Here is a 21,444-nt window from a genome sequence, read left to right on the forward strand (position 1 = left end):
CCTTTTTCAACCAGTCTGGAGTTTAAAACGCAATTTTCTGCCCCCTCCAAAGGTGAGGGGCAGCTGGGCAGGGCGGTGGGCTGTGGTGGGGCGCTGTGACACGGCTGCCCGCGGGGCTGTCCCCGGCCTTCTCGGGGCTCAGCACACCGGTCTCCTCAGGCACCGGCTGTGAGGGGCGGCTTTTGTCTCCCAGGCCGTGACCAGAGGCAACGGCAGCCTCACGACGAGCGCTCGGCGCCTGCCTCACACCTCCCTCAGGCTCCCGGCGCCCCCGCGACATGGCCGCCCCGCCCGTACCTCCAGCGGCCGCCGCAGCGCCGCCAAGCGCTGGCGCCCGCTCTGCTCGCCGCTCTGCTCGCCGCTCCGCCGCGCTCTATGGCAGCGGGGAGGGCCCCGGGGGCGCCGGCTGACGGGCACTGAGCGGGCCCGGACGGCGGGAGGATGCCCCTGGCTGCCTACTGCTTCCTCCGAGCCGTGGGGAAGGGCAGCTACGGGGAGGTGAGCCTGGTGCGGCACCAGCAGGACAGCAAGCAGGTAGCGAGGGGCTGGTCGTTAGGGCGCTCGGCTGCGGCCGCGGGTTGGTGTGAGGGGAGAACGGCCGGGGGTGCCGCCGGGGCCTGCGCTGAGGCCGGGGCCGGGGCCTGCGCGGGGTGCGCGACCTGTGGCCCGGCCTTGGCCTGTGTGTGGCCCTCACGGCAGCCCCGGGTACGAGCAGGGCGGTAGCCCGGTGTCGGGGTGCAGCCGTGGCCGTGACCTGGCGTTGGGGTGCGACTGCAGCCACGTCCCTGCCGAGGTATTCCTGGTGTCCCTTATCTATAAGACTTTTATTAACGTGTGGAGAAGATTTCGCGCCCGCCTCCCCCGCCCCCCATCCACACACACACACACTTTTTAATCTCAGAAAAACCCCAAACAAACAACCCCCCGAAATCCTCACTTTTTTTTTTTCTTCATTTAAATAAAACTGCTTATTGGGTATTTTAAGACATTTAATGCTGTGTTTTGGGGAGGAAAGCCTAGGTTTGGTATTCCTTTGGGTGACAGGAAAATACAGCCTGCTTTTTTTAGCGTGAAGCAGAAGAGGTTGCCCTTGGTTTGTTACTGCTTGTGCAGCCTCTTCAAGCTGTGCGTGTGTGAAGATAAAAGTGATAGCAAGGATGGAAAAAGCAGCTGGTGTTGGCTTTTGCTGGCATCAGCTCTGCTGGGGGAAGACAGGTTTTGTGTTTGCTGCATCAGCTGTGGCAGAACTTGGCAAAATTTTGGTTATTGTCAGTATTTAAGTGTACGCATTTTTTTTTCTTTGCCTTTTTGTTGGAAATTTGAAATAACCTGTCTTATCTGGCCAAAGCAGATGTGTTTGATAGCAAATGCAAGAGGATAAAGAAATGGGGACGGAGAACATCCACAGACCAGTACTGCAGAAACCTTATGAGCCTTGTGCCCAGGATTTGACTGGAGCTGATGGGAGAAGTGTTTGTGCCCAGTGGTCATCAGAGGGTGCGTGCCTTCTGGATGAAGGCAGGGATGAGGCTGGAATCCGAAGTGAATCCCAGCAACCTGTGGGTTGGGTAGCAGCGATGGTAGCACTTGTTCCCTCCAGGCCAGTCACCACAGTGCATAGTCCAATGTCTGCAAAGAGTTGCTAATCTTGTTGTCCTAAAAGTCAACAGTGCATTGAGGTGACTTTCAACCGTATACAAGTCCTTGGATTTCACCTCTTTGTCATGCTGGCAAAAAACCGTGCTGTCATGCACGTTGGCAAAAGCCTTTTTTCCTTATCGTTGTTATTTTATCTTAAATATTTGATGCGTTTTGCTATGTCTCATCTTTTGCCAACTTTTATGAACTTCTGTAGCAGGGATTTTTTTGTGGTGGCTTACATAGTGCTATGTCTTCTTCAAAATAAATACTTTATTTAAGTATATTTGCTGTTAACAGAGTGCTGGGGTTTTTTTGTGGAGAAGGTCAAGTGGCTCCAAATTTTTAAAACAAACAAATAAAAGAAAATTCAATTAGTACACAATTCAGTATCAGATAAGGTGGAAGAGCATTGTAATAGACTTCACGGGAATCTTGCCAAGATAACGTGCTCATTAAACCAAATATAACCAATGCCATGTTTAAAGTTAGGCTATGTGTATGCTTTTTGCATATTAGTAGTATATTGTCTAAAGATAGATGCTGATACAAAGCTAAAAGCTTTCGGTTTCCATGACCAAGGATACAGTTAATGATGACTTGTCACACAGAACACAGTAATTACAGCATTTCTATGTTATTTTAAACTTGAGTGATGCTGTACGCCATTAGTTTTGTTATATTCCTCTTGGGGGCTGTGTATTGTCACAGGTTTTAAGAATTGAAGAGCTTGTATATGACAGACCTCTGAAACACAAAATCAAAAGATGCTCTTGATTTCTGCATAATTGGTTGCCTTGGTATACAGGGTAGCAGTCTTCCTCAACACTAATTGAATGTGCTGAGCTAAAGTAATAGGGCCAACCTGGAAGTAGTCACCCTAAGCAATTGCCAAGGACACTGAAATTGAATAAATAAAATTTTTTTGAGATGTTTCAATGTAAAAGCTCTCCAGATAAGAATGTGGTCAGGTGTATACCAGGGTCTGATTGTTCTAGAGAAGGATGATGCCCTGAAAGTGATTACCACAAAACCTGTATCAGGAAGGGGGGCAGATCAGACCTAAATATTGGTGCTCTGTATGATGAACATGTACTATGGATTTTATTGTCTCATCTTGAGCTTCAATTATACTTCTTCTAGAGCCTGACATTTCGTAGAAGTAAGTTCAGTGTAATACATATTAGGGTAGTAAATAGCAGCTTTCGTGTGTAGTTTTAAAAAATTCATAACCCATCTTAAAACAGAGTAAAAGAAATTTAGAAATGAGCATAAGACCTTTTGGCTCTTTCAGTATGACCAGGAGTAGTTCATTTCTTCTTGAGTAAGTTTAAGCCTGTATATGCAGAAACTCCTAAATGCAACAGATAATCTGTTTTAAGGCAAGTTTTTTAAAAAGTAAATTGTGTCTGCTCTCAGGTGTTTGTGAAAGTATTTTCTCAATGTACCCCTAACTGTACCAGCCCTCCAAGTGCATCACTTGCTACCTTTCTTTTCTTGATAGAAGCTTTTTTCCCGTTCTCCCATGCTTCACTGTTTTGTAGAGTTGTTGTACATACCAATTAATCCCAAGTCAGTTCTGTCTTGGGGGTCTCCTGCCAGGTACAAGTTTTGTAAGAAAAGAGTGAACAGACCTGAAGAGTTCAGCAGCGTTATTTTGTGCATTCAGCAATTCAGCTGGGTATTTCTTGTGAATATGACAATGGGGAATTTGTAATCTAAGCCTTGAAACTGAGGTTTTTAGTAATTCTTTTGATCTTGGAATGTGTGATCTATGTTTGGCGGAGCTGTGAGATGCTAGTTCTTGAGTTTCTCTCTCTTTTCCTTAAAATAAAATGAAAGGGGTTAGGTTTGGTTTCCTAGCAGAGTAGGACAAATTAAGTCTAGCCAGGTGACTTTTGTCCTAGACATCCACTGCCATTATTTGCATATGACTGCATACTTTCCTTAATGTTATATTTTTAAAGTTGCTATTGAAATGGCCTGTTTTGAGAGTAACTGTGATGCATGAACAGGTATTTCAGGCTTAGGAGGCAAATGACACACATGGAGAAAGAGAGCTGGGGAAAAAAAGATAAATGCGAACATTAGTCAAAAGAAAGCAAAACACCACAAAATTCCTGTGCAGTTTTATTCAGGGAGATGAACAGAATAGCCACGCTTTCTCCTTTTTCACGGTGTAATGGTAGAAATGACGTATAACTGCTAGACAAATTGCAGTCTCCATATAGAATAATGTGTGGAGATTTCAAATACTGTATTTCCTTTAGATTTGGGGAATTCCCTAGGGCTTCTGTATAATTATTTTAATCTCTTATGTTATACCTTGCCTTTTCTTTTACAGTATGTCATCAAAAAGTTAAACCTTAAAAATGCATCTGTCCGAGAGAGGAAAGCAGCAGAACAAGAGGCACAGTTGTTATCCCAGTTGAAACACCCAAACATAGTCACCTACAGAGAGTCCTGGCAGGGGGAAGATGGCCTATTATATATTGTTATGGGCTTCTGCGAGGGAGGAGATCTGTATCACAAACTTAAAGAGCAGAAGGGCAAGCTTTTGCCTGAGAATCAGGTGGTGGAGTGGTTTGTCCAGATTGCTATGGCACTACAGGTAAAATAACTTACAGCTTTGTCACCTTCGGATACAAATTTAATTTGGCTCTTTCTGCATTGAAAAATCCCACCGTTAGGCTGCAGTCTGAATTCCAGTTTGGCATGGTTAGCATCTAACTACAATGGTTATTAGTACATTAAAAATGTTCACAGGTCATTGCAGTCAAATTAACTATTTTAGTTAAGAAATTGCTGTGACATTTTATGTCTACAGTTTTGTATCACAGAGGTAAACAGTGGTAACCTCCAGGATGTTTGTAATGCTAGTTTGAAATGCTTCTTTGGTTTGAAATTTTAGATTAAATGTACAAAATGTAGTATAAAAAAAAACCCAGTCATTTCAGAAGCGTTTTGTATTCTGTGGTTTTGCTGTGTTTTTTAATGGTAAGCTTTGACTACTAATTAATAATTTCTATTAAATCTTATCTCACTCTGTTAAAATTTAGTAAGTGGAGGCGATCAGACTTTAAAGGCAATTGTTACTGTAATAAAGACCAGATATATAAAAGTTAACACTAAGAAATAAGAAATTGGACAGAAAATTCTATCTTTAACGTTGCCTGTTGTGATCAGACGTATGCAAGTCTACAGTACTGCCCGTTGGTTTTATTAAAAGACTAATTTTTTTCCCTGCTTACACAAAGCTTACATTGTATTTTCTACCGAAATTTTATGCTTAAGACTAAGAAATGATTGTCAAGAAATGGAGGCACTGAAAGTGAGTTGAGGTCTTGTCTTTACGTTTGTATTTCCTCTCTTCTGCTGGCTTGTTAGAGCCACACAGGGAGATTTTGCTAAAGCGGTGCCAAGTTTTGGGGCCGTGCCTGTATAAGTCATTCCTAATATTAATTCACAGATACTGTTTTTAGATGGGTGCTCCTAACTTTGATAATGATGCATATGTCTTTTCTGTATTTGCATTTTCCCTCTTTGACTTGTGTAACGTGATTTTACTTTTCAGTGCAGAAGAACCAATTAGGAGTTACTTAACTCTATTTGTATGTTTTTTTCCCCCCAGTATTTACATGAAAAGCACATTCTGCACAGAGATCTTAAAACTCAAAATGTTTTTCTGACACGAACAAATATAATCAAAGTGGGTGATCTGGGAATAGCCAGAGTGTTGGAAAACCAGTGTGACATGGCCAGCACTCTCATAGGCACACCATACTACATGAGCCCCGAACTCTTCTCTAACAAACCCTACAACTACAAGGTAGAGTATGTTAATGCAAATGTTTCCATTTCATTAGGCACCTTGCTTTGTCTGAGAGCTTTACAATCTTATCTATTGTTTTTAAGTTCTTACTGCTTCCAACACTCTTTAACGTCCCCAAAGACCAAAAAAAAAACGGGAGAGATTGGCAGGAACCTTTATTTCTGGAATTGTGTTTGCTTCAATAAGTGGGAATTCATAGCACATGATGAGTTAGCACAGCCAAGGTGTTCAGCACGTTGCCTGCCTGTACCTATCACAGCAGGCCAATATAAACAAAAATACCAGTCTATGTTAGATAGCTACATTTTCTAAATTTATTATATAACAGAAAGAAGCTTTATTCTTAGAAGTTTGTATTAGACGTAACAGCAGCATTAAACAAAAAGAAATTTTAAGTAGAGAAGTAAGCAGTGTTGCTGTGAATTTTAAATGCAACAAAATAAAGCAAATGTGCTCTTGTATACTTGTTCAGCTCTTGCTGCAAGCCACATACACCATGAGTGTCTGCAATGAGCAAGAGCTGAGGGGAAGCTGTTCTTCCAATGAAAAATCAAAATATTTTCATTTGCCAGTTAGAATCAATATTGTACTTAAAAAAAAACAAAACAAAACAAACCCGCTCCAAACAGCAGCTTTCTACACTTTTCAGAGAAATCTGGTGATATTTGGAAGAAAATAATTGTTGATCAAAAGTAAAAGAGTAAGACTGAAGCCGAAAGTTTGCAATGGAGTTTAATAGTTCATTGTCATTAAAGGCCTCTTTGAAAGCATGTGACTAAGTCTGAAGATAAACTACAATTAACAAAAAAGTTCCCCAAACTTTTTTTTTTTCCCCTTTTTTCAGTCTGATGTTTGGGCATTAGGCTGCTGCGTTTATGAAATGGCTACACTGAAACATGCCTTTAACGCTAAAGACATGAACTCTTTGGTTTATCGAATTATTGAAGGAAAGGTAAAAACTTATAAACTATTTTTTATCTGTGCTTGGATTTTCTGTATATAACTTGAAGGTTATATTATTATCATCAAAATATTGCATGGAGTTAAAAATATTTTGCATGTTACATGCATCATCATGCATGTTGTAAGACTTCATGGTGGTATACAATGCAGTATCAGACACAGGGAGTTACGATTTGTAGGTACTGCTAGAGTTCCTTGTTACCCTTTTGTGTAACTAGTGTATTGATTAATTTTCAAAGTTCTGAGGTGGCTTACTTTCTTAATTTTATTCTGATTTAAATATTGTGCAAAAAAATAAATCACTATTCATGTGATGCCATTTTCCTGTTAGGTATGACTAGCTTATTTAAGTATCTGTCTGTCTTTGGCATATAATGAAGTTAATATGAATTTATTTTGTATAATTTTTTAAGCCTATTCATGGAACTTTAACTGCTGATATTAAAAAATTATGAACATTTCTTAGAGAAAACACTTAGGAATTCTGTATTCTGTTTCATGTTAAGCACTTGAGTAGCTTTCAGCAAATAAACAACGGGACTATTGTTTATGCAAAGTATGTAGCTGAATATAACTGTCATACATAAATAATCTAGCAGTAGCCCCTAATGACAAATATATTAAATAATATCAGACTATTCCCTTCCCTTTTACAGTTGCCACCCATGCCAAAGGATTACAGCCCACAGTTGGTAGAAATAATACGAACTATGCTCAGTAAAAAACCTGAGGAAAGACCTAGTGTGAAAAGCATACTACGACAGCCGTATATCAAGCACCAAATTTCTTTGTTTTTGGAAGCCACAAAGGCGTAAGATACTTCCATTTGAGTGATTCTGTGCAAAATACTCACGTTATTGTGGTCTTTGTTTTACAATTTTTCCTAATTTTTGTAGCAGGATAAAATAAGTTCTATTATTTGCAGTTACAAGGCATATGAACATAAGCGTTTCTTTAGATTCTTGGAGAAACAGGAGGGAGTTAGAATGGAAACTAAGTTTTTTTTCTGAAAATGCAGAATAAAACTGTGCAATGTTTAGAACTGCACATCTTATTCAGAGAGTTTTAAAAAAAGTACCACCAATATCTTCAAGGAAATGATAGAAAATGTACATCTTTCTATATGGTTCTTTGAGGACATTTATCAGCTGAGAGGTGTAATGCCAAGTTCCTTTTAATATTCACTGATGTAATTATTTCTCTTTGTCAGGTTTAGTCAAGTCTTTTACTACTTCTGGATAGCACTGATATTAGTGCTATGCAGAACAAGTATACATTGCAGGCAGAGTCTGAATGGTGTTTTTTCAGCTCCTTTTACAGAAATGAAAATAGGTATGTAGTGTACAGTCTGTTGAACATGCCCAGTATTTTTATGTAAGCTGTTTAGTGGAGTGGATTTTGTTTAAATTAGTATAATCTAACAAAATGTCTTAAGGTTTTATTGATGGTGATTGAATGAGCAACTTTTCTTTTCTTTACAGGAAGGCATCCAGAAGTCATAAGAAAACAGTGAATTCCAAGCCAAAAGATCCTTGTTCTGTGGTCTCAGTAAAGAATGAATCTCATAGCAGGAATGTTACACACCAGAATCACTCCTTTGAGCAAGCCAGGAAATACAAAGTTGAGAGATACAGATTTTTTTTTCTTTTAAAAAAACGAAACAAAACCCACTTGCTTTTCCTAGAGAAAAAACTCAGTTTTATAAGAAGTGCCTTGAGTGTTCATGAGAACATAGATCTGATTCTTAGCAATGTGTAAAATTCATATTAAAGAAGGAATTGTGTTTAGACAAGCGTGGAAGTAAATAAACAGCTGTGGATCAGTGAAACTAATGGCAATGTCTGAACTATAAGGTGTTAACATCCAGTTTTTCATCTGTGGGTCACTGTGAATTACTAATGGAGTATTTGAGGTCAAACATTTGATGACAAATGGTAATAATTTTTAAATATGTGCTTTTGACTGGAAAAATTTGATTATAGTTGCAACCAAAAATTCTTTATTGTTGGAATTCTTTCCAGTGCTTAGAAAAAGTCTTTTGTAATGGTTAATTTTGTACATGTTTTTTATTTTCTGTGATGAGTCTGCTATATCTGCCTTTCAGTGCTGAAATACCAAATGTATATGGTGTAGTACATCTTAAAAACTGTTGGTACTTGTTGGCTTCTCCCTTACGGAAGAGCCAAGGGAGTACAACTTTTCTTTTATGGTCTAGGTGTACTGCATGTGTATAAACCAATGCCTGAAAATAGGTCCTGCGCAAATACGGTCTGTATCTCTTTAAAAATGTGGGCTGGGCTTTTTTGAGGCTCTCAGTCTGTTATTTATCATAATTTCATTGCAGTTTATGAACTCTGGTATGTTAATGATTTTTGTTAGATTGTTCTTTCATATTTGTGTCATACTCAAAAGGTAATTAGTTTTTTTGTTTTCCTTTTAACTCTAGAATGAAGAAGATCGCATCATCAAATACAAAGCCACCAAATTATGTCCTTCAGAGAAACCAGCTGTTGAGCTGGAAAGAAAACTGAGCAATAATGATTTGAACAACCTGGGAGACTCCTTGGCTACAGTTAGTGAAGTCAATATTGATATCTTACCATCTGAAAGGATAAAGTATGGAATTGAGAAGTGTGACAGCGAGTATATTCCAGAGAATAATAAAGCAAAGAATTTAAATATTCCAGGGAACTCTAAAATAACATCTGGTGGGCCAGTGATTAAGGAAGATGAACTACAGCAAAGAGCAAAGCAAGCTTTTAAAGCTGAAAATACTGAGTCTAAGCAGTCTTCTGTTGATGCTATAGAAGAAGATGGTGACACTTTGAAACTCCTGCAGCCTGTATCAAAAGACCAAAAGCAAACTGACCTGGTAATGCATTTATGCCTAGTTGAAGTAGACACTGAAATAGGTTTAACTAATGGCCAGCTCTTAAAATTTAGAGAGCTGCTGCACACGTTTTTCTGTCAAAGTGAGATGCTGCTGATGCAATTATTGAGATGATGAGATACTAATGAGTGGTTAGGAGTCTTGGCTTCAGATTTGCAAAGGAAACATGGTGCAGTAGTTCTAGGCTTGCATGTACACGATGGATATTCTGTTTTTACAGGGAACGACAGTTTTCCAGCTGCAAAGAGAGATGGTAAGAATAGTTTTGTAACGTCCTTGTTCTATGTTCTAAATAGGCCTGGCTAATCTTGAGTTGGACCTGATTTGGATGGGGAGCTAATAAGTGGTGATTGTCTTCTCATTGTATTTTGGTCTATAATGACATTTTCTACCCACTTTTCTAATGAGAAATCATTATCTGTTGTAGAGCTTGGATTCTACTGAAAAGCTGCTAGCACCGTCTGTTCCTGTTGTGATTCAGGTAAGGGTCCTTCTTCGATGGTTTAGTAGCTTAAAAATTCTGGTACTTCAGGTAGTTATTCTGACTGTATCGAGTAAGACTTTATTGTGGTTCTAGCTGTGATGTGTTAAGGTGGATGCAGTCCAAATAGTAAAGTGGACTGTATGGCTTTATTTTTTCTGAAAAGTGTGTAAGTGTAAATATGGAAATGGCATGTCTATATTTTTTAAAAATACTTTTACTTATTAGGATAGCATCTGTGATGGAGCTTCGCGTGATGCTCAGGAAAAAATTGCCTCTCACTTGCAGCCTCATAGTTCTGTCAGTGAACCCTCTCTGTCACGGCAGCAACGGCAGAAGAGAAGAGAGCTGGCTGAAGTCTGTTCAGAGGAGGTGCAGATACTAAAAACCAAATTTCCTTTTTCTTAAGATGCCTGCATTTTTTTGCTCTTTGAAAATAGGACCTATTTTTTTAAAAAGGGTCAGGTTTTTAATGCTGTTCTTGTTTCACGTGGATCTGTATAACTTCATTGGTAACAAAATGCAGAACATGCAAGATGTCTGTGTAAATTAGAAGCTGTCTGTGTAAATCTTTGAAAATCTCAATAACCCTCACAAGTGTGAGGTGGGCGTGCCAGGCGGATGCGAGGAAACACAGTAAACTGTGGGCTTTGCCGTGCTACAATCTTTCCTGGCAGTTTCCATCAGGACTTCTCACTCTTTGTGACTACAAAATATATAGCAGTACCTTTCCTGACCGTTGTGGATAAGGCTGCTTGTAGTGGGTAGCAGATTCCTTGTACTTCAGAACAGACATGTGTAATGGCTGCCCTGAGCTTATGAGTGCAGACTCTAGGAAGAAAATCTTGGCATGCATGTGAGACAGGGCTCCTGTCACTGAGCAGAGAGCTTTCTCTGGGGAAAGGCACTTGGCTGTATGAGGATAGAGAAGGGGGAGACTGGTGATTGATAGCCTGTTTTTTCGCTCAGGGTTTTGTATTTGAGGGTTGCAAAGGCATTGGCTGAAAAAATAGTGGACAAGATGTAGGGACAGAGAGAAGGGAAGTGGATGGAAGCTGAGTTGTTGGAGAGGGAGGGGTGAAGTTGAGAGGTGTAAAGAGGTTACAGTAGGATCCAAAACCTCTGGCATCCAGTCTTACCATGCAAGAATGTCTTCTAGATTACAGAGTGCTTCAAATAAAAATGGTACAAATTCTTGCTCCCTTCTCTTTCAAGTTCAGAACAGTTGCTCCTCGACCTTTACCTTTTCCTTCTGATATGAAGGCAGAGACAGCACAGAGGTGTGCAGAGCAGCGTGGTGCTGAAACCTCTGCATCTGTAAATAACGCCCAAACCAGTCAAGGTGCCATTGCAAAGGTTAGTGCTGAATACTGTGTCAGCTTATTTTTGTCAGTCTTTCCTTCTGAGCAGTCTGTTCTCTGAGTGTATGCACAGTGAGTAAAGAAATGTATAATAGCTTCCTACCTGATAGAAGTCCTGTGAAGCACCTGGTCAGTGGGATGAGAAGATGCCTTGCTGAATCATGGAGGTCAGAAGCTCCTTCTCTAGAGTCCGTATTAGTCTCATTGATCAAGACCATTTTGTAATAAGTAATTAAACATTTGTCAGATGATCAGAAGGTCTACTCTAATAGCTCTCCTTTCCATGTCAGTTGAAAAGGATTTTTTGCTTTTTAGGTGATTAGATAACAAAAGTCATTATGATGATTGCTAATTAAAACCAAATTAACTTCTTTTGAAGGAGCGGCCTTTGTCAGCAAGAGAACGAAGGAGGCTAAAACAGTCTCGGGAGGAAATGTTTCCCTCTGGTAATTTTTATGTTTGCATCCTGACATTTTAGGTGTAAGTAGGCTAATAGCTTCTTTGTGAAGAAATTATAACTTGTCAGTTCTTTACTACCATCTTCAAAAAGATGCAGTAAGGGTCTAGTTATGTGTTAAATAAAAATTTCTGTTAATGTGTCTGTATTTTTAAGCTTTTTGGTTATGTTCAATTATGTTTAGGGGTGACAACTTGTCTTTGAAACATACATGAAGCACAGAATAGACACCTTTCACATAGAAGCCTCAGTGTTTTCTCTTAGCAGAATACCTACCTGCCTGTCTTCTGCCAGGTGATAGACTTCTTGCAGGAGCGTGAAACTAATTCAAACTACATACAGCTAAGTTGTAAATATTGTAAAAATGTCATCCCTCCAGTGATTCCAGCAAGACGAACGTCAAATAGTGCAGTAGTTGAAGCAAAATCACATATGGAAAATCATGTTAAAGTTGCTCAGTCCTCATCAGATCCCAGTATTTCTCAGGTAAACTGGGGTCATCTACTTTTGAAATATTTAAATGCAGGCACAATTTTGGAAGAAAGTGATATTTTTAAAAAGGAAAAAAAAAAATTATGTGTGAAAGAAACTCTTCGGTCAGTGAGAGTGCACAGTTTGCTGTAAATACTGCTTTCAAGTCCTGGGGTAGAGTACGGTTCTCTAATGCACTTTTTTGTTTGGCTAGATCAGCCTTTCCAGGCTCACTGTGCATTTTCACTCCACTTGTCAGAGATGAAAACTGGGGATCTTTTACTGATTGTTAGGGGCTCTCTAAATTGCAGTGTTTATTTTATTCTGGAAGGAAAAAAATATCTGGAACTGTGCTTTAGTTACAGCTCAATAGTCTGCTTTAAATTTCTGTAACAGCACACTGCCTTTAGCCTGGTACATCTAATTTTGCTCTGATAGTGGTGTTTGAACATTTTTATATTTTTTATCTGTAGTCAGGTGTATACATTTATGTACTGGCAATCAGGAAGTGATGAAAAGTGGATACTTTCTGTTAACATTCTGTTCTTTGTCTAATTAGAAAGTCTTTTTTAATGTCTCAAGCGTATGTTTGACAATCTCCTACAACATCAGGGGAATGTTATTAATAAATGCAGAAGAGTAACAGTGAAGAAATTCTAGACTGAAATTCAAAGCAAGCGCTCTTTTTGAAAAAAAAAAAAAAGAAAATACAGTGTTTTGCATGTTTTATCTATGTGTGTATGCTTGTAACTGATACCTAAATGCAAAACTTCATATGCATCCACAAACTGGGATTACACAAGGTTCATAACGCACTAGTTGTATACTCATATGCTAGTGGAGTTTCTGCATGCTGTGCTATGCACTGAACGTAAGACTGTAGACCCACAAGGGATTGAAACCCCTGTATGTTTTATGGAATGCTGGGAACTTACTGAACTGATATAAATTTATTGAAAAATTATTTTTAAGTGTGTATTAAAGACCAATAGACAGGCTAAAGGTAATTACTTTATAGTATAGTTGGCAAAGAACTGACACAGGTGCATGATTTAATTGTTTTTAATAGAGGCACTTGGTGAAGCATTTATAGTGGTTAAACTGCATGACTGAGATGTAATGCTAGTCACAAAAGCATTTCATAAAGTGCGTTGATGATGTCTTGTGTATTAGCTTCTTTTTAAAACCAGAGGTTACACCTTTTAAGTATTACCAAGCTGAGTCTGTAAACGTATGCTTGTTGAAAGCATTTCTTCCATGTAAGAACAGTAATTCATGCCATATTGATAAATCACTTTTGGCTATTAGGATTTTTGTAATTTATTCCCTCTTCACATAGAGAACGAGAGAAACCCATTGCCTGTCTGATGATGAGTTAAGCTCTTCCACAAGCTCCACAGATAAGTCTGATGGTGATTCCAAGGAGAGGTAAGTATTTTGTTCACTACTGTGCAAGAGTTTTCACTGCTATATTGGACCTTGACTTGCAGTGGGGAAAAAATGGCAGGAATTACTTTCATACTTTATCTCCTCATAGTGAGTGATTGAAGGAGTATGTGATGCATAAAGAAAACTAAAACCATGTGACTGTTGTCTCTGTAACTATAAACTGCCCATGCTGAACTTCCTGGGACATGATTGTGTACCTCTAGTTTTTGTCAGCTGTAGCTTCGCAGGAAACCAGTCTTCCAGCATCAAAGGATGCTGTCAGGATGCATTAAAAGTCTGAGTTAAAAGGTGCCAATATGCTTCCTTTCCACTGTGAATGAGGCTGAATTTATGTCTGATTTTGTCAGTGCAAGCAACTTTTCAAAAAAATACTATTTGTGGCATTACTACAGGTGCAGCTACACAGGTGGCAGTAGCTGATAGGATTGTGACTTTTTGCTGGGTGAATGGCCTCTGAGCCCTGGTTAGATGAAATACTGTTAATGTTGCTATTGATAAAAATGCACAATGAGAAGTAATTTGCGTGGAATATTTAGCAGGACCCCACTAAACTTACTGTAAGTCCTCTTGAGTGCAACGTGGGAGTTGCATTGTGAATGGTGACTGAATTATGTCTTACTTCTCCTCTACTAGAAAAAGCACTATGAATGAAATGAATGATTTGGTGCAGCTAATGACATGGACACTGAAAATGGACTCTAAGGAGAACTCTGAATACTGTGTAACCTCAACTCCAGCCCCAGAGTTTAAACTTCATAGAAAATACCGAGACACTTTGATTTTACATGGAAAATCACCTGAAGAATCAGAGGAATTAAAATTTGAAGAGATCTCTTCAGGTCTGTTGCTCTGTTACTGCTTTAAATGAATGGTTGTCAACTGCTAATAAACAAAACCTGCTAGTGGGCAACAGAAGGCAGTCTACTCTTACAAAAAATTCTTCGCAAGTTTCAACAATGCTTACAGAAGTAAACATCTTTTGAAATAATTTTGTGTGTGAAACTGCTCTAGTGGTTTACTTGCCAATGAAAGCAACATGTGATCTTTCTAATTTTTAATGAAGAGAGAAATCTGGTCTGCAATATGATTCCCCCCTTCCCCTGTGACTTAGAAGCTTCCAAAATGAACAGTTGAAGTATTTTGAAATAAGATTTTTAAGGCATTCAAGCGATTTGATAGCTGTAAAGCTTTGTGAATTATGGATAAAGCTGAAATCGTATACGAAGTATTAAACACAGTGGAGGTTTGCACAAATATAGTAGCTCATCCTCATTGCAGAATTTGGGCAAGCTTATTTTTCCTACAGATACAAGTTGCAAGAACTGAGTATCTTTTCATATTTGAGGTCTGGTTTAGACCTTAAGTTATGTATATGTATTCCAAAAAAGCAAGAAAAAAATTTATTTGCTGTGATTGCACTTACTATGCAACAAGAACAAGTGAAATAGCTGAGGGTATGTTTTTGAAGTCTCAGACCTTCTTGAGTTTGTTTTAAATGATAAGGATTCTACTTGTAACTAGTCTGGTGATGGGCAAAGCAATGGGAGAACACTGGATTTCACACTGTTAAGCTGATTCCACATAGCTGAAGTAAAATACATTGAAAGAGTTTGTCTCTAAACAGGTATGGCAGAATGGTAAAGGTACAAATTTCAGTGGTGGTGGTGGGTTTTTTTGGCTGTCAGTTTTTCTCTCAAGTATTCTATAGAGAGATCCTCCAGCTATTTACTTAATATCATTTGGGATGACAGGGCTACTCATTTCTAAGCTGAAATTTAATGAGAACAGATACTTTATTTTCAGAAGGTGATCCATCCAATGAAAGAAGTGTTGGGTGTTGCAATGATTAAAAAAGCAAGCTAGTGTTTTCAGTTCATTCCTAATGGAGGCCTTGTTGGCAGCTTCAGCTGAGGAGCAAAAGATTCAAAGACTGTTGAGACAAACAGGCAGATGGCAGAAATGTTGCCATTGGTGTTTTACAGTGATTAAACTTTCTTATATTTGCTCTAAGTACAAGTGATTGCATTATTAAAATATTTGGTGTAGTACTAGAGAATAGTACCTTTCATTGAAATAGTATTTCCGATATAATATATGGGAACCACCTGAAACAAAGTTACAGGGATGTAATTGTGCAAACTGTCTGCATTGACTTCGTACCATCCAGTGTTAGCACCCGAGTGCTTCTGTTTCAGCATGTCTGTTGGTAGTTTTAGCTAGCCAGTTCAGATAAACTTATTTCATGCAAATGGTCCGTTGGAATTCTGTGATAATATTTGTCATCCCATATTCTTCTGTATAGAGTATGAAAATAGACTGTACTGAAAGTAATTACTGCATTTATTTTTTTTAATTATTTTTTAATAGATATGTTATCAGTTCCTGACAAGATCAGGAGAATGGTTGAAGTCCTGAGGTCTGACGTGGTGCAAGGATTGGGAGTGAAACTTCTTGAGAAGGCATACAGCATCATGGAAGAAGATGATGAGGCGAAGAGAGAGGTGAATGTCTTTCATAATAAAATTGTTTAATTTCTTTATAAACCTAGATAAATGAGCAGGGTCCTTACTCCCCCCTGCTTTTTAGGTACTGATTCAGTAGTGCAAACTACTATTCAAAAAGTGTTCATCTAGTCATTGGCAAGCAAGGGCCCAAGTGTATTATCATTTTTAATGATGAAAAGTGTGATTCTGAATGTAGACTATGTTCAACCACAAATTCTTCAGAAAGCATAGGAGAGCTTTAGAATTATACCATGGTCCCCAAGTTTGTGGAAAATGCAAGGGATGTGAGTAATTTTACTCTGTGATGTTTCTTCAATAGGAATTTCTTTTCACCTGTAATTTTTTGCCTTCACATTACTTGCCTCATGCCCCTTATGTCCAAAGTGAGGAACAGTTTAATATCTGTTCCCAATAGAGGTGAGTAGGCAGTACTTCCAGCTCATTTGATTCAAAACTTGGTTACAAATGAAATACTGCAGACAAATTTAACCCGTGAAGATAGGATTTACATTTTAAATTGTCAGGTGGATTTGGAACTTTCTTGCCTTCAGACAACAGACTCCTCCATTTTTCTTCCCTCCCATCTATGTTGTCAAACTCCATATGCTGCTTTTCAGTGGAGTGCTTTGGTGGTGGTTTTCTGTTAATATTTTGGTAGTTCCTACTTTTTTTCAATGACTACATTTTGTGACTTTTTTTTTTTGCTCTAATAGCTGCAGTTGCGGGAGCAGATGGGAGACAAGTATGCAAGTTACAGTGCGAAGGCACGGCATCTGAAATTTCTTGAAGAAAATGTGAAGCTCTGAACAGAACCTTTTTCTTAAATAAAAGGACTTTACAGCTCATTTGATAGACTGGACCAGCTTATGAAGCATGTTTATCCATTGACCTCCTTTGCTGGAATAAGAAGGTGAACTTGCAAAAAAGTTATAGTTTGTAGTAGTATTTTTCATATTAGAATGTGAACCAGGCTATCACTTTCTCAGAATGGAAACTTTAGTTTTTATTCTCTTAATGAAACTTTTAAGGAGTTGCTTTTTATAGATGCAATGAGGGATGGATACCAAGTTTTGCATACCAAGGAGCATAATAAAAAACTGATTTGAATTTGTCATAGCAAAAGGGTTTTGGAATGGTCGCATACTAAAAGAAATCTATGCCGAGGTTATGGTGTGATGGGCTATAAGCTGTTACATCAAATAGTTGTGAAAATTTAGAAGGGAGAAACAATTACTAATTCTTGTACCACCAAAAGCCCACCAAGTTCTGAAGATTGCCAAGTTAAAGGGCTAAAGGGGGTGGCTGCACTGCTTTTAACTACAGCTTTTGCTTTTGTGTTTCACTGCTAATGCAGTCACCAAGGTGGTGGAAAGTATTTGGTAAAACTGGATAAAATAAGTCTGAAAATGTTTGAAAGGAACAAAGCCATGGTTACCATGGTCCCAGCTGGAGAAATCCCTTTGCCTTACAAATACTAATTCCTTTTAGGAATACAAGTGCCCAAGACCAGGGTCGCTTAAAGAAATAGGCCTCTTAGCTTTTCTCTTTATGCGTCTAGATTGTGTTGCTACACATGCCCAGGCATTGCTATGTACCATCACTATAGAAAAAAACACATGTTCTTTTTCAAGGATAAAGAAATCAAAGGGAATTTGATTTGTAAAATAAAATTTTAAATGCTCAACCCATCTATGCCCTGCCTCTCGCTTAAATATTGTAACCTCCAGCACCTATGATGGAGACCGACATGACAGTAGTGAAGAAGTGCAATACTCATGGATCCTGCTGCCTTTCACATACTCGATGCTGCATGCCAGGTACAAGGTTTCAAGAGCTGCCGTATTATGCAGAGTCAAGATGTTACTTTCTCTACCCAGGCAAGTGTATTTTAAACAAAAAAAATGCCACTGTGAAATTGCCTATCCTGGAACAGTTCCCAGTTCTTAGCGTTTTTCAGAATTGTGGGGTATGTACCATTTTGCAGGACTTGTTACAACCTGACACTACTGACAGCTTTTTTTACACACAGTAAAAAAATGTAGAAGTCCACTTGTATATTCTCTTTTAGGCTGTGGCAACAGTACTTTATTTGATGTGCTTTGTTCTTTTTACTAAAGTACTTGAGATGTGACTCCAGTAACCTTCTAAAGGTATTCCCCCCAACCCGCCTTCCTCATGACTTCATAGAAACTCCAGCCAAAATTCAGAGAGGCCTCATGCTCTCTGCAGATCTTGCAGTACTCATGGTAGTATAGAAAGTAGTAAGAAAAAGCCAAGAATTATCTCCCAGCAGAAATGCATTTAACAAAATTTAACAAAGCAACAACATGAAGAGCCAACATTTTTTAGCTTTTAGAATGTCTCTTTGGCTTTCTGTCTCCTGGCTTCTTCTCTTCTGCTCCCATCTCTTGGACAGGTAGCCACTTCAGAGGATTGCGTCGGTACATAGGCCATGGAGGGAGCGTTAGCTTAGAGAAAAGGAATGAAGTAAGAACATGTAAATCAAGATGCTAGATAAGTGTTTTGTACAGCTTGTTGGGAAAATACTCATTTGTTAACTATTGTATCAATTAGTCTTACAGTTCATACAACTTCATACTATAAAGATATATAGTTTATATTGTATACTCTGTAGTCATGCTTCCGTAAGCACGGCTAAAGGACCCCAGCTCATTGCAGGGAGGAGGATGACAGCACTCACCCTGAAGAAGAATGGATACCCGTGGTCCAGCAAGGCAATGCCAGCATCCCAGCCCCTCTAACACCTCTGTGAAACCCCCTCATTCATTATCTGGCATCACAGATAAGTAAACGGTAGCAAGGCTGACTCCAGGGATGTTTAGATCAAGAAAGCAGCAGATGGATGCTGCTGCTGTAGAATTATAATGGCTTTTCCAAACAGTAGTATGTGTATGTTCGGTAGCGACTGGTCAAATCGAGTTGTATCTGAATGCTTGAAAGGTACAAGAACCACGTGTAAAACCACATTCGGTGTGTGCCAATTAGAATGGGATGCCTCATGTGCATGAATAAGGAATTACTCTTTTAATTCTATACTTTGTGCCCTAGCCTCTCTTCTTGGTCGGTATGGCCCACCTGCAAAACTTCCCTGACAAGCCACTACTGCACAGAAAGCCTCACTGTGGCGTTTCTGTTATCAATGCTATCGGCTTGACTTAAAAGTAACATTTAATTGAAATGAAAAACTTAATTAAAAAGCAGTATTAAATTGCAGCGTTCTCTAAAGTCTTACTGGCATTTGAGAAAAGGCACTTTCTACAGATCCAAGAAAGTGCAAATATATAGTAACAGTATGAATTATATAGCAAACATTTGTCTCTGCTGACAGCACCTTAACGTAGCTATTATTTCAGGTTAAATAGTGCATGTATTTTCTGGGCTGGGGCAAAAAAATTCTCACCAAACATGATAAAGCAAATCCAGCCATAACTATGTAGACAGTCCATCCAAACTGTTCAGTGATGTACCCATAGATGAAACCGATTACCTGAGGGGAAGAAAAAAACAAAAATCAAGCTTTAAAAAAGCAAAGCCATTTCCTGTGCCATGATGAAGTTGAGGGGTTGGGGGGAAGTAGAAAAATGCAGGTGTATCAAAAGCACTGTTCATCTGTCCCTCCATCTTTCTAACCTTGTTGTCAAAATTGTAGGCTAATAATGAAAGTAAAAGATTGAAAGAAAAACTCTTAATCCACGACAGCCCCTCTGATTTTTGTCCAAAGCTTTTAGTAACTCAGGTAAGCCAATCAATCAGAAAAAAAACTTTGTAAGTTACAGTATACTTACTGCAGAGACAAGAATGATTCCTTGAAAAATCTGTTCTGCTAATTTTTGGCCCTTGTAGTCCTGGAAAGAGACATTTTTCAATTAACCAAAACATAAACCTACCAGTTTAACCTGAAAGAGTTTGAACCTAGAGTCTGCCTCACCCCAGGTTCTCAGCTGTTTTGTGCAACTTTCAAACCAGACTGGAATTAGTTTTCTCACAGTGGATTTTAATTACAAAAGCACTAAACTCTTAATTCATGTAACACCTCCCCTACAGTCTTGACCACACTGTCACTGAAATCGGGAGTCAAACCTCTTAACACCAATGCAGTATTAAGAGGCAGACGCTCCTTTATTGCAGCGCTGGGTGCTCGGTGGCATCTCCACAAATCAAGCACACCTGTGTAGATTTCACCGTTAGATTTATACACAAAATCACAAGGTCGTACACTCCCAGTTACAATGATTGGTTAGTAATTTGCATATAATTATAGTATCTGCTGTGTCATCCTCTTCTGCTACTACACTTGCGCAGGGGAAGGGTCTTCACCTGGGCAAGGGTCTGCTTGACCTGTGGGTGTGTTTTTTAGTATTATAATGAAGGTAGTTTGCTTCAGGACACCTTAAAAGGATGTTTTGTTGCCAAGTTGGAAGGCTGGATAGCGGCCTTGCCAAGCTGTCCAATAACTCATCCTATAAGCAATAGAACTGGGTGCTCTGGTTGTTGTCTAGAGGTTAAGGTTATTATGGGCTATAGCATAGGGACTCCACGTAACACAGTCTCGGGTAAGAAGCAGCACAGCAACTCATACATCATTGGTTAGTAAGTACTAACCTCATTCTAACATGGAGGTTAATTCTTTAAAATCAAGATGCTCCTATAGGTAACTTTCACAAACACAAAATATAGGAAGAGTCAGTAAAACTTTCAATTTGCAACAACATCACCTAAACCCAAAAGCAAGTACTGCCTGTTCGGGATAAGGAATGCAAGTTCAAAATACCATTGTAGGTGGCTCAGCAGCACTATGTAAAAGCCCTAACACCGCAGAAGAGCGTTCTCTGGAGAGGTAAAGGACATGCAGGCCTCGCCCCCGTTAGCGTGGCTTCAGAGACCGCGGCGGCCCTGGAGGCCACGGCGCCCCCGGCTCACGCAGCTCAGGCAGGGCGGTGCGGGGCTCCCCCCGCCCGGCTGCGCGTTGCCTTCCCTGGGCAGCGCCTCCAAGCTCGAATTTTCAGAGCAAACACCCGGAACGACACGGGGCGCCCCCCGCGCGGTTCCCCGCACGCAGGCCCCGGGGGGGGAGGGGGAGGGGGGCCCTCGAACCCGCCCAGGGCCACGTCGCCGGCAGCGAGCAGGGCCGAGGGCCCGACGACGGCGGCGGCCGCCCTACCATCTGCGTGGGGATGGAGCGGAAGATGCTCAGCATGGCGGCGGCGGGGAGCGGCGCCCGGCGGCCCTGGCTCTGCTGGTCGGCGCGGTGGTCTCCGGCGGTGCCCGGCGGCGGGTGCGGGCTGCCCGCGGCGCCCTGCGAGGTGGCGGCGGGCGGGCTCGGCGGGTCCCGCGGCCCAGCGCGACCCCGCGGCGGTGCGGCAGCGGCGGAAGGCGC

At 40.0% G+C, this 21,444-nt stretch overlaps 2 protein-coding genes across 9 annotated transcripts; one reads left to right on the forward strand and one right to left on the reverse strand.

Annotated features, from left to right (window-relative positions):
* The first annotated feature begins 314 nt into the window (after window positions 1-314).
* Window positions 315-17,734, forward strand: NEK4 (NIMA related kinase 4). 8 transcript variants are annotated; one of them, XM_055708599.1, is made up of 17 exons: window positions 319-534; window positions 3,983-4,249; window positions 5,270-5,467; window positions 6,315-6,422; window positions 7,090-7,244; window positions 7,915-8,053; window positions 8,880-9,305; window positions 9,544-9,576; window positions 9,751-9,804; window positions 10,033-10,176; window positions 11,020-11,160; window positions 11,545-11,611; window positions 12,002-12,108; window positions 13,433-13,521; window positions 14,176-14,381; window positions 15,910-16,043; window positions 16,760-17,734. In XM_055708599.1, exons 1-17 carry the CDS (start codon window positions 442-444, stop codon window positions 16,850-16,852), a joined length of 2,454 nt encoding a protein of 817 aa, XP_055564574.1. In that variant the 5' UTR covers window positions 319-441; the 3' UTR covers window positions 16,853-17,734. The 8 variants fall into 8 exon arrangements, 7 of the variants coding, with proteins under 7 accessions (XP_055564580.1, XP_055564574.1, XP_055564576.1 ...); XM_055708601.1 differs by having other exon boundaries at window positions 10,093-10,176; XR_008731959.1 differs by lacking the exon at window positions 14,176-14,381 and having other exon boundaries at window positions 315-534.
* Window positions 17,735-18,103: 369 nt separating this feature from the next.
* SPCS1 (signal peptidase complex subunit 1) lies at window positions 18,104-21,430 on the reverse strand. Its single transcript, XM_055708612.1, has 4 exons — window positions 21,229-21,430; window positions 19,853-19,912; window positions 19,468-19,554; window positions 18,104-18,514 (listed from the first exon to the last, which is right to left on the reverse strand). The coding sequence occupies exons 1-4, from the start codon at window positions 21,262-21,264 to the stop codon at window positions 18,392-18,394; spliced, it is 306 nt and encodes a 101-aa protein (XP_055564587.1). The 5' UTR covers window positions 21,265-21,430; the 3' UTR covers window positions 18,104-18,391.
* Window positions 21,431-21,444: the final 14 nt, after the last annotated feature.

The sequence above is a fragment of the Falco cherrug genome, chromosome 4 (assembly GCF_023634085.1).
Source record: "Falco cherrug isolate bFalChe1 chromosome 4, bFalChe1.pri, whole genome shotgun sequence".
In the NCBI taxonomy this organism is placed as follows: Eukaryota; Metazoa; Chordata; class Aves; order Falconiformes; family Falconidae; genus Falco; species Falco cherrug.